The following is a 12,711-nucleotide window of genomic DNA, read 5'->3' on the forward strand; positions in this document are numbered from 1 at the left end:
GCTTCCATCTTCGTAGTTTCCTGTTTGCATGTTATCACACTCTGAGACTCCATCCAGTCCCAGACTGGTAGATGAGACGATTTCTCTTATCTCTGAGGCAAATGCTTTTCCAGAGCACATGGGGAAAAGACCTGCCAACTGATGCTTCCCCCGCTCCATCTTCTACAGAACCACACCTAAGTTTATTACTGCTCAAAATGCACTTATCAAAATGATGGGTCTCCTTCCTATCTGCCTGATGTCACTGCCTCCCACCTCACATGCCATCAGAACAAAGCTGTTTGTTATAATCTGCTGTTTCACAACGGCAAGCTTATGCCACACTCAGAAGGAGGAAATGGTCACAGACCTTATACTAGCCACCGATCTCTCCCTCTTTTCTAAAGTTCTTAGCGGCAGAAAATGCCTTTTCAAAGAACAAACCCATAACACTGCTGAAGATGGCAAAGGAAAAGATGAGAGAGGCTACAGGTGAATTGGGAGTGTTGAGGAACTTCTCAGTGGAAGAAAGCAGATGGGGCTCAGTTCACCAAAGAATGAGATGAGAATTGCAGGTTTCCAGAGAGTTTGAGACCAGGGAGGGGGTGAGAGCAGCCTGGAGCTTCTCCAAACTGAGTGTCAGCAGATACAAGGGACTGGAGAGATCTGGGCCTCTGGGGCTTGCACTCTGGGGGAGCTCTTCTGTGTTCCGAAGGTGTGACAGCATCACCCCAGGGCTTGGCAGTCTGAAAGACCCAGCAGGGTGCTCCCTCTCAGGGAACCTGAACAATACAATAAAAGTGTCAATCACTGTGTACAGGTGGAGTTTAAACCTGGAATGTAATTGAGTCCTCCATATGCAAATCAAGAAGTGTGATATACAACACATTAGCAAAATGAAAAACAAAAACCTTGTAGCCATCCCAGTCAATGAGACTTTCTGTGTGACTCATCTGTATGGCTGGGAGTAAAGAGCTGGTAAACAGATGCGTCAGATACACGGACACTGAAGCGTTTCTCGAAGCAGCGGGAGGAGAGTGGATGCGTATCTCAGTGGTGCAGTGCTTGTCTGACAGACCCAAGCCCTGGGTTGGATTCCCAGCACCGCCTGAAAGCAAACCACTAGATGGAAACACTGGACAAGAGAAACGTCAATGGTTTATCAACAGGAAGGGCAAAAGTGGCTTTGAATAAAGAAAAAAAATCAGGAGAATAAAGTAAAAGGAAAAAAGAAAGTTAATACAAAGATATTAAAAATTAAGCTTGTTAAAATTTTACATTAAAAATCAAGTATTAGGACCAGCAAAAAGGCTGAGTGGGTAAAGGTGCTTGCAGGCAAGACTGACAAGCTCAGTCCCCCAGGACCCACGCGGAAGAAGGGAAAGCTGACTCCTCCAAGTTGTTCTTGGACCACCACATATGTGCTATGGCGCACACATCTCCCAAAAAATAAATTTTAAATTCTTTTTTTTAAAAAAATCAGGCATGATGCACACATATATAGAAATTTCATGGTGAAACCTATTAATTTGTACAATAAATATGATTGAATAGTCACAATTTTTAAAGATTGATATTCTGCTGTTGGTGCTAGTGTGCCTGAGTCCTAGGACCCCCAAGAAGACCACCACAGAGCCACACTTCCGAATTCAAAAACAAGGTTTCGTTTATTAAGTACGGGTGAGCACAGGTTCTCTGCCTCACAGTCTGACACAGCAGATGGAGGGAGAAGGACCCCATCTACTATTGTAAGGGGTTTATAAAGGCAAAAACCACAAAGCAGTCACAAGGTTACAGTCTCAAAATACAAAATTACTTATCCTATATCACAATTAGCTAAAGCTGAAGTAAAGCTCAGCTATTAGTTCCTGATGGGCTATTAGTATTTTAGGGGGAATAGCAACAGCCCCCCCCCCCCGGTTACATCCTCCAGACATCTGCTGACCCTGTGCTAACATAGGGTCTGCCTGGAGACTTATCTACCTACCAATAGGGAAAGTTAGGTGGTCAGCATCTTGTCAGCTATTTTGTGTAGCTTGGGTTTTTCCAATAGCTAATAGTTCCCCTAAAAGGGGGCTAGCGACCCCCGACTTTCCTCCGGGGTGGGGGTGAAGTTCGAAGTCACACAAGGTCCCAGCATAAAAATGGAATCTTTTCTGGCCTCACACTAGTCAGACATGGTGGCACAACACTCAGGAGGCAGAGGCAGGCAGATTGCTGTGAGTCTGAGGCCAGCCTGGTCTACAAAGCAAGTTCCAGGACAGCCAGGGCTATTACACAGAGAAATCTTGTCTGGAAAAAAAAAAAAGGAAAAAGAAAGAAAGACAAACAGACAGACAAAAAGAGGAAAAAAGGAAGAATTCTAACTCTAGAACATTTGTAATAGACATAGTAAATCGAAATGATCCAAAGAGGGGATAAATGACCCAATTAAGAGGTGGGAAATGGGAGCACCAGCAATGCTTGCCCTGTGTGTACGGCAATCGCAGCATCAGTAGAAGTGAAATTCCAGGCAAGAAGCATTAAGCAAAACAAGGAGGATTCAATGCTGATAAAAGGTTTAGTCAACCAATAATACATAATAATTACAAACAATATAAGTTTAACAATATTCTTTGGAAATGCATATAGTAATGGGACACAAGGAGGAAGTAAGCACATAATGGTGAGTGACTGAATATACAATTTATAAACAATAACAGCTTGGCATAGGCAAAAGACCATCTAAATGACACAATTAAGAGGAGTCATTTATACACTTGTTTTCGATAAATGGCAAAAGACACATTCTCTTTGAGCTCTCAGAAACATCCATAAAAGTAGCCACAGTAAGTCATAATTTAACAAGTTCTAAAGCTTCTCCAACATTCATACAGCAAGCTAGAAATTATGCACAGAATCAGCCCCTGTAAAATCTGCCCACGTAAAATGTTAAGACACTCCCCTAATCAGCGTGAGTTGACAGTACAGCTTCTCTCATGGGAGCAGGAGTCAGGACGAGATGACTGGTCAATGCCAACTAAAATGAGAGCCCAGGTGTCCTTACTTAGGAGATTATATGAGATAAACAGATGGGCAAATGAACATCAAAAATAATCCCAAATTATGAAGGAGTTCACTCATGAAAATAAAAGTGTAAGCTGCCAAAATAAAAATAAAACAAAACTAGATTTTTTTTAATCCTTAGAAGATGATTCTTTGAAAATACCAATAAGTAAATATGCATTTATTAAATATAAACACTAATAAAACAAAAGCACAAGACTAAGCATGGGAGTGCAGCATAATTGTGGGTGTGGAAATGATTTTTAGAATGATGAGTGAATTTTGTGTCTCATTTTTACCTCATCTCTGGGGTGATCATCTACTTCTGAATGAAGGAAGCTACACATATTTCTGGCCACTGGCTGCCGGAAATTTTTTAAAGCAGGCAGTAAACACAAACGTTGTAACTCCTACAAGGAGCATGTGGCCGCAGAAGTGGCCTCTGACACTCAGGTCGCTGAGAGGCTGTGTGCACTGAATAAATTTGAGAATGGCATCCGAAGCAGGGCTGCTTTCCTGCACCGAGGAGTGGGCCTTCTTGTTATTGTGGGCCAATGTGTGCTGGAGGAAAGTATATGTAAATCCTGCCCCATGTTGCTAGTATCTTGCTTTTGGTTACTTTAAGGAAAAGGCAGAAGGATATTCCTGATCATCTCATTATCTGGACTCCAAAGTTGGCAAGATACACAAACATTTCAATCTCCTTAAGGTTACTTCACCAATATTTTGTGAAGAGACCCACAAAGAAAGAGGTAAACCTTTGTTTACCCTGGACCAGAGCACCCAGGAGTCTGAATCCTGCCTCCCTCAGTGTCCTGCAACATGAACACTAGCCTGTTGCTCTAGGGGAAACAATGTACTAAAAAAAGGAAAGGAAGGAAGGAGGAAAGAAGGAAGGAAGGAAAAAGCAAAATGCCCAAATACACTAAAAAATAAATAAAACTAGGGAAGCGAGGAATCAGTTGCCAAGCGATGGGACTGTTCTCGCTGAAGCCATCCCATCTGTCTCTACTTCTGACCAAAGCCAGTCAAATTGAAGGTTTGCAAAATAAGATCAGACCTTGAGAAAGAAGCAAGCAACAACAAAGTTCAACAACTAAAGCAGAAAGTACTATTAGCAAATTTATGCCAATCTGTTTGAGAATCTAAATGAAGTAGGTGCTTCTTTATTATTATTGTTATTGTTATTATTATTATTATTTATTCAGGGTCTCTCTGCCTATTCTGGCTGGCATGGAACTTATTATGTAAACTAGGCTGGCCTCAGACTCACAGAGATCTGCCTGCCTCTGCCTCTGTCTCAGGAGTGTTGGGATTAAAGGTGTGTGCCGCTACACCCAGCTGAAGTACATGCTTTTATCTAGGAAAATGTGGATTACAAAAATTTTGTTAAGGAAAATGTTGCTTCAGGGGAAGACCACACACCCAGGAATATTTGGGCAGCAATAAATTGATTTTGATAGTAATGCTATTAACTGGGAAAGCATTGATAAATCAAGAAACTACTATAAATTTAAAGAACAAATTATTCTTTGAAAAAATGTCCGAGTGTAGTTTTCTGGACTGCTAATTATTCACATAAATCAAAGTGAGCGCATCCATTAGTTCCAGCTTATCAGAGAAAGCAGCCTTCCCTCCCAGGTGTAGACTAACACCAAAATTGCTCTCAATAAATTAGTCTCATTAGCTACAATAGATATTGAAAAGGTTGTCAAAATCACAGCCTTTACAAGGCCCACGCTGCTGTGTTTTCATCTGTGATCCAGCACTAAATCATTCCGAGTCATCCAAAGTCTCAGAAAAGGAAAGAGGCGGGAACCTCCCCACTCAGCTGGAAGATGAACTAGTACTGATTTTTTTTTTTTTAAGAGAAGCAAGAAGTCACAAACACTACAGTGTGGGGTACAGCCATCTGTAGACAAAGGCTAATTCAGGTGGAAAAGGGAAGCAAGTCAACTTCATGATCAGGGAGGTGGGAGAGCCAGCTTGTGAGAACCAGTTAATAAATACAATAGACACATTGTGCTGTCACTTTGTCTAGTCAGTATTTTGTTGAAAGCTCTATCCAGTGCAACAATATGAGAAGGATGGTGGGTAAAGTCCCTGCCTTGAGAGCATGGGTCCTGAACTGAGAGCCTCAGCAGGGGTGGTGGTGCTCCAAACAGAGCAAATGTATATGGCAATTAAAATGAGTTAAGCTAGAGACAAGCCATATCTGGAATGAGATATGTATAGTGGATGTAGCTAACAACGGAATTCATGTGGCCGTGCCAAGGACTCCTTGAATAAACAAGAAGATACGTAGCCCATGAGTCACAGGAGCAAAGCCATGAACATGCCATCAAGAGGAGACAGAATCAAATCTCTCAACCTACTAATCATTTTAAAACCATTTTTAAGGAAGATGTTTATTTTATTTCTTTTTGAGATAGGACCTCATATAGCCCAGGCTGGCCCAGAAAAGCCAAATTTGAAGCAGTGACATATCAGTCCACACTACCCTCTGAGGACATTGTTTAGAATTCTCTAACACCAAGAGCTGATCTGTCTGCAGTGACACTGGTCTAAGCCAGACAAGTGCCACCTGGTAAAGACGAAGACATGAAGCATCTCCACGTGGTAGTTCCATTCCTGAGCAGACACCCAAGACATGGACCGGCATGCTTGCTACGGTGTTAGCTATGACCGCCAAAACAGGCTTTCTCACAACGCAAGGGTGGACATGTTAACATACGCACGGAGGGTACTCCTGTGTAGCAGTGAAAATGAACTGCAGCTAAAATATGTCTTCATGGCTGCATCTAAAAACTTCACATAGATAAGAGAACAAGTTCTCAGGAGCTTCCTGAAACGATGCTTTGTAGTTCCATATTTAGTGAACATGACGATCAGCGCCCAGGGAGCACCAAATGCTCAATTCCTTTTAGCGATTCCTCCCAGGAGGTGAGGCGGAGGCAGCTTTGCCTGCATGGGTGAGAGTGGCAGGCTGAGGTTGGACTCTCTTGCCTCTCTTGTCTAGGTGTGCCACTGGGGAAGCCTGGCAGGATATCATGCTGGCCTGTATGCCGGGCAAGAAGTGTGCCCCAGAGTCTGAGCCCAGCAACAGCACGGAAGGGGAGACACCCTGTGGCAGCAGCTTCGCCGTCTTCTACTTCATCAGCTTCTACATGCTCTGTGCCTTCCTGGTAAGCTGAGATGGGACTCAAGAGCACAGAAATGGGGAGCGGGCAGTTACAGGGCAGCGTGGGGTCAGGGAAATCCCAGCATAAGAGCTGTCTTGGGAAGACTGAAGGAGTAGAGACATCTCATCCCTGAGAAGGGCCAGAAGTGTTGGCACAGAACAACTCAGCTCCTGTCCATTCATGGCTCTTGTCACAGTAGCGTTGTTCTAGAAGACAAGGATGAATGGAAGCCCTGAATGAACTTCTGTGTCTCTGATGCCTTGCTCAGGAGTGAGGGAAAGGTGACCAGACAAAGCCCCTCTCTGTCCCTGGTAACCTGGTACAAAGGAAGTTGTTCTGTTTACATGTAGGATTCATCCCTCCTGATGTTCAGGGGAATAGTGTTAAGCTCATGTCCACAAGACCCAGATTCTGGCCGTTGGCATCCTAAATGCTAACATATTGCTGATACTTAGAAACGTTGGTTTCTGGCCTGCCTGGGCACTGGCTGGTGAAGTGGGCTTAGGCAGCAAATGTGTAAGAGTCTTGGCAAAGCCCCTTAGTGTACCAACTGTTCCCTGCAGATCATCAACCTCTTTGTAGCAGTTATCATGGACAACTTTGACTACCTGACACGGGATTGGTCTATCCTTGGTCCCCACCATCTGGATGAATTCAAAAGAATCTGGGCCGAGTATGACCCCGAAGCCAAGTAAGTTCCTAGAGGGGAAACCCAAAACCCCCAAGCTGAGAAGGGGCTGAGTGACCTGTTGAAGAGATCCAAGAGGGGTCAACATTGAGGGTTTTAGCAACTGAAAACCCTGGAATGTATCAGACCCAGAGTCAAAAGCCAGCAGGAGGAGACCAGGTACCATTCTTACACCTGGTGAGCATATCAGGTGAATGGAAAAAAATAAAAAACTCTAACATCAGATGAAACTAGTAATGCTTCCATTGGGTCATTTCGGGTTAGGTAGATTTCAGTGCCAGCTTGACCTCAAGTTTATGGAAACTCCCGTTTACCCATAACTGTTAACTGAGTATCCCTAAAATGCCTTCTGGCCCAATGGTTAGTTGATGGAGCAACAAATACATCCTGGGATTTAATGGCACTGCTCGAATCCCTTCTACCTGGAGCACAGCACTAACAAACTTCTGCTGAAACAAGAACAGTAACACGCACCCTGGGTTTGCCGTTCTATAATGGATCTCTGCACTGCCCAGGGCCTTCCAGGACCCTGCAGGGAATGCTTCTACATCTGGCCCCACCCCAGTACACAAGCCCTGGGCTTCTAACTTCCTTTCCTTCTCTCCTTCCTTCTCTAGGGGTCGGATCAAACACTTGGATGTGGTGACCCTCCTCCGTCGAATTCAGCCCCCCTTGGGTTTTGGGAAGCTGTGTCCACACCGTGTGGCCTGCAAAGTAAGAAATGTCCTGGGCTACTGAGGGGAAAGGACAAATATGGGAGGCTGGATACCTGTTTGCCTTTGTGATTATTTAGGGAATAAAGATATTTTTGGTATTTAAAGAAATAAATGTGAACCAGATTCTATTTTAAGGACCTTCCAGAGCTAAAGTCCCAAGGCTTTCAAAGAACAACTGTCACAATGAATCCCTTGTTCCTCAGTGAGGGAAACAGATATCCTATGTGGATAAAGGGTTTATTTGGCCCCTCAGGCTGCACGGCCCAGGCCTCAGGTGACTCTCCTTACCTAGGGTGATGGACTAGAAACTTTGACCTGAAGTCAGAGAACTGTCAGAAAGGCCACAAGTGATGTATCATCCCCAAAATACAGACTTTACCCACACAAGGACCTGCTGTTTCTATCAAATTCCTAAATGAATCTATGATCCTGAACCGCTGAAAAAGATGCATTGGGCACTGATAAACAGCTTCTGACTGACCTAAAGAGGAGGGACCCTAAACCTGCTCTAGATCCTGCCTCGTGGCCCTGGAGCTGCTGAGAAGAGCTGACTTGGGTGACCATCTGCCTCCGTCCTCCCCGTTGTGTTTCCAGTGAGAATTGTGATGAGCTTGGGAAGAGTTGGGGAAAGCAATGGCAGAGAGTCGAGCCATAGAGAAGAAGAAGCACAAATGGCCAATAATTGAGCTCCTTGGATAACCCATCTGTGGGAAATGGAGTTTAGGAGGCATGGAACTTTTATTTATGTTCTGTGATAGCCCAATTTTCCTCATCAGAACCCCACTTTATTCCAGAAAGAACTCCAAGAGTCTTGAAAATGTGAGAAACAGGAGCATTCTGTCATTCTGTTTCCTGGTGCTGTGACAAGTACCAAAGTTGCTCAACCTGTATTTTAAAAAAAAAAGTTTCTTTTGACTGAGAGTTTTGGAGGCTTCAGTCTGTGATCATCAGGCCTGAGCTTTGGGTCTGTAGCAGCTTTGGAACATTACAGTTGAGAAAGAAGCACACTCAGCTCAGGACCTCAGAAGGAGAGAAGTAGCAAAATAGAAAAACCAAGATCCTAATACCCTCCTCAAGGGCATGGTTTCCCATAACTTCTTCCCACCAGGCCCCACCTCCTAAAGGGTCCACCACTTCCCAAGAGTACTGAGGCTGGGGACTGAGCTTTTATGGCATGGTCTTTGGATGACATTTAGGATTCAAGCTGTAGGAAGTACAAATCAAATGTAAGATCAAACAGTCTGGAGGGAGCTGGAGTGTACAGGTCATGACGGCCACATGGGTCTGTCAGGTCCAAAAGCCAAGACTGACGCTTTCTACCTTGGTGTCTGCAAGATTCACATGATGCATTCACTCGGGAAAAATACAACCCTTGACAGGATATCCACAGGAAGGCGCCATGTGGTCTGAGGGAAGACATCACTGCCATCTACAGTGGGCATCATACTGTTCTTTCTCCCGATGACCCCTTTGTGTACTGCCGGCTCACCAAGGGAGGAGGAGGCCAAGGGGGCATGTTTTGGGGTGAAGAACAACAGAATCCTGTTTGGGTGGTGAATTTGGGACCAGGACTAAAGTATAGATAAATGTGTCTATATGCAGAGAGAGGGTATTCTGTCCCCACATAGCCATCTCCTAGTCCCTTTATTTGGAGTTGGATACTTCTGTCTGACAGGCAGGCAAGTGGCTGTTCTTGCTGCTGGAAGATAGCATAGCTGTGTCTGTAAACCCGAGCACAGAACAGGAAGGAGCCCATTGTGGAACCAAGGATGTAAGGAATGTAGAGGCACAAGAGTTCTTACCCCAAAGCCTAGTTTCTCCCTGGAAAAGCTTTGGAAACACTCTGGTGACCACATACGTACCCCTCCTACTCCCAACAGCACCCACCCAAGTTTCCAGGGACCTCCCAGCCTCCCTGCCACAAGAGTTGTGCAGAGCCTTTAAGAATTGCCTGTCCTTGTCACTGATTGAGCCTCCTTTTCCCTCCAGCGCCTGGTGTCCATGAACATGCCTCTGAACAGCGATGGGACAGTCATGTTCAATGCTACCCTGTTTGCCTTGGTCAGGACAGCTCTGAGGATCAAAACAGAAGGTAAAGGCTCTCGTGGACCTCTGGGAGGAGGGTGCATGGGAAGGTCTAGCATCCCCACCGAAAAGATGCTGCTGCCTACACAGCATCAGAGCAGAATAACATCAAGAGCCTGCACGCCGACTCTCCATGAGGTGCATCACGCTTACGTCTTCCTTGGTTCCTAAATATCCCCCTTGCCATAGCTTATTTATTTTGAACTTTTCTTTTCCATCAAACCCTAGAAATTGCCCTGGTAACCTCCTGAGGACTGAAGGTTTAATACAAAACACGGAAGAGATGGTTGTTATGCAGAGCAGGGCCAAGCCCTATTCCAATGGACTTGTATTAACGACAGGCCTGTCTCCCTAACATTCAAATATCTTCTGAAATTAAAAGGACCTATGTTGGAAAGGTGACAGTGACAAGCAGTGACTGTGGTAAATAGAGGTCATTGCCTGCAGTTGTTAATAGTTACAATCCTACATGAGCTAAGCTACTACTCAGACGGTAGCCCCTCAGACTGCATACAGTAGAGGGGCTAAGAGCTGCCCCATGGGTTAGAAGCAGTCCTGTTGAAGGTATCTTTTGTCATCTCACTGACAAGTACCTTGAACTGCTCTGGGATAGGCTGTGTGTACACAGCTCAGAAGATGATGCTGCTCCCCAAGACCCAGCTTAAGTACCTCGTAAGAGTGAGCAAAGACCTCAGAATCGTGAAATGCTCAAAAGGCTAAATAGAAGCACTGGGTGAATCTGTGACTCCACATGTCTGAAGGAGAGCTTGGGAACCTGCATTTGGAGATAGCTGCATCCACTTCTCATGTATGAACTAGAGATTGACACCGCTAGTGCAACCTGAGAGCCCCAGGCTTCCAGCCGGGGTCCTTGGTGCAGTGGAAGGGCACTGGGCATCACACACGACAGGGCACAGCATTGTGTAACTACTTGCTGCCTTGATTCAGTTTCCATATTGTGCAATAATGAAAGGCAGTGGCACCTGGCATTTATTTCACAGGGTCACCCAGAGAGGTGGCTTCTTTAGTTGTACTCTTCCAGAGAGTAACAGACATGAGGGAACCAAAAACCAAACCTGCAAGATACAAGTCAGGATAATGAGCCAAACTTTAATAAACAAAAATGGAGGGCTGGAGAGATGGCTCGGAGGTAAGAGCACTGATTGTTCTTCCAGAGGTCCTGAGTTCAATTCCCAGCAACCGCATGATGGCTCACAACCATCTGTAATGAAATCTGGTGCCCTCTTCTGGCCTGCAGGCGCACATGCAGACAGAACACTGTAAACAAAATAAATAAATAAATCTTTAAAAAAAATAAACAAAAATGGATCAAATTTTCCTGGTAAACTAAAAAAAAAACAAAAGGCAAAAAAAAATTCCATTAGTGGTTAGTGCAAAACTTCAATCTGGGAGTAGATATAAATAGGCCTGTTGCTGATGAGAGAATCTAATGCACACTTAATGCACACATGTACATAACAGACAAAACTGGAAGTATTGTGCTGATAAATTAATATTGAATATCTTTGTAGTGGAACATTCTTCTTTCAACTCTGATCTTTCCAGATTTTCTACAGTGAATATTACTTCCTTTCCATTCCCAGGGAGGGACTTCCTTTTCCAAGGAGAAAAGACAGAATGCCTGCTAGAAGGAGTATGTTGTGATACTTAAGGCTTGATAGAAACTAATAATGTGGGTTTTGGCTCCAGGAAGGAATAAAAAGGACTTGTGCATAGCAGCCAAGATTTAGTGATGCTGAAGATGTGTTGCACAGGCAAACCAGATCTCGATGAAATAATGCCAGTACCTGAAGGGTTGCCAAGCACTCAACCGCAGAGAAGCACTGTTAGCAAATGGGAAATCCTAAGGGGAGAAGCCAGCCAGTGGGACATACAGTTAATTAAGAATTAAAGAAAAACACTTAAACATAAAGACTCTTGGGAACAGCCGCCAAGGGTTTGTAATACCCCAGTATTCGAGACTGAGCCTTCATCCAAAAGAGGCCTTCTATGAACTTGTTCCATAAGACCGGGGGTCAACACCACACCCAGGCAAGAGACGGGAGAAAACACCAGCATTTACAGAGATAAGACAGATCAGTCTTCACTCACCCTTCAGGCATTTATAAGAAGTAGAAGTAACTAGAAAAAAATAACATGTACCCTGAGAACCAGAAATCTTATCCTAAGCCAGGTACCAAGCTGAATAAGATTTTCTATCAGAACACTAAAGGAAGAAGGTATTTAAATTAGAGTTTGGAATGTAGCTCAGTGGTAGAGCAGGTGCCTAGCATGCACAAGGTCCAAGATTCAGACCCCAACACCAGAAACAAAACAATAAAAATAAAACATTGACAATATGAAGCAATTATTGGTGAAATTCCAGTTACATTGAGTTGTTAAGAAAATAAATAAAAACCTAAAAAAATGTGTAGGATCCTTTGGAAGATACATTTGTTCCTTAGGTCTAACTAAATGATCACGAACTTGATCCCTCTCATAATTTAAGAGAGGAACTACCCAAACTAAGGTGTTGGCAGGCTGGTTCTTTCCGGAGGCCCTGAGGGAGAATGGGTTCCATGTCTCTCTGGCTTCAGGTGGCTCAGGTACATGGCTCCATCCCTTAGTCTCTGACACCCTCTTCACAATATGACCTAATATGACCTACTTGTTTCCTTGAACATAGGATTTAGCTCCATTCTACTTCCTGATGCTATTTTTCTCCTCAAATTGTACATCTCGTATTTACACTTTCTCAGCTTGCTCCTTTTCATTATAAATCTTTGTTAGAGCTAACACTAATAATAACCATACAACAGAATCTGTACTGGGCTGTTTTGAGATTTCTTCTCCCAAGGAAATTAATCCAAAATTCTTCAATTTAGCTGCAAGCAGACTTTTTGGGCAAGGGTGAAAAGCAGCCACATTATTCACCAAAATTCTGCAAGAACAATCTCTATCCAATACACTAAAAGTCTTCTCCTCTGAAACCTCTTAAGCAAGGCCCCACAGTTCC

At 44.0% G+C, this 12,711-nt stretch overlaps 1 protein-coding gene across 34 annotated transcripts in view; it reads left to right on the forward strand.

Moving 5' to 3' along the window:
- The window catches only part of Cacna1c (calcium voltage-gated channel subunit alpha1 C), a 656,696-nt gene that overhangs the window by 621,228 nt on the left and 22,757 nt on the right, over positions 1–12,711 (forward strand). For all 34 annotated transcript variants that reach the window (XM_087904356.1, XM_087904337.1, XM_087904340.1 and 31 more), the window contains 4 exons: positions 6,044–6,209; positions 6,770–6,897; positions 7,512–7,608; positions 9,600–9,702. In XM_087904356.1, coding sequence (XP_087760482.1) covers positions 6,044–6,209; positions 6,770–6,897; positions 7,512–7,608; positions 9,600–9,702 — 494 coding nt within the window. The remainder of the gene's footprint in view (positions 1–6,043; positions 6,210–6,769; positions 6,898–7,511; positions 7,609–9,599; positions 9,703–12,711) is intronic.

This window comes from Myodes glareolus, chromosome 3 (genome assembly GCF_982192425.1).
Source record: "Myodes glareolus chromosome 3, mMyoGla1.1, whole genome shotgun sequence".
Taxonomy (NCBI): domain Eukaryota; kingdom Metazoa; phylum Chordata; class Mammalia; order Rodentia; family Cricetidae; genus Myodes; species Myodes glareolus.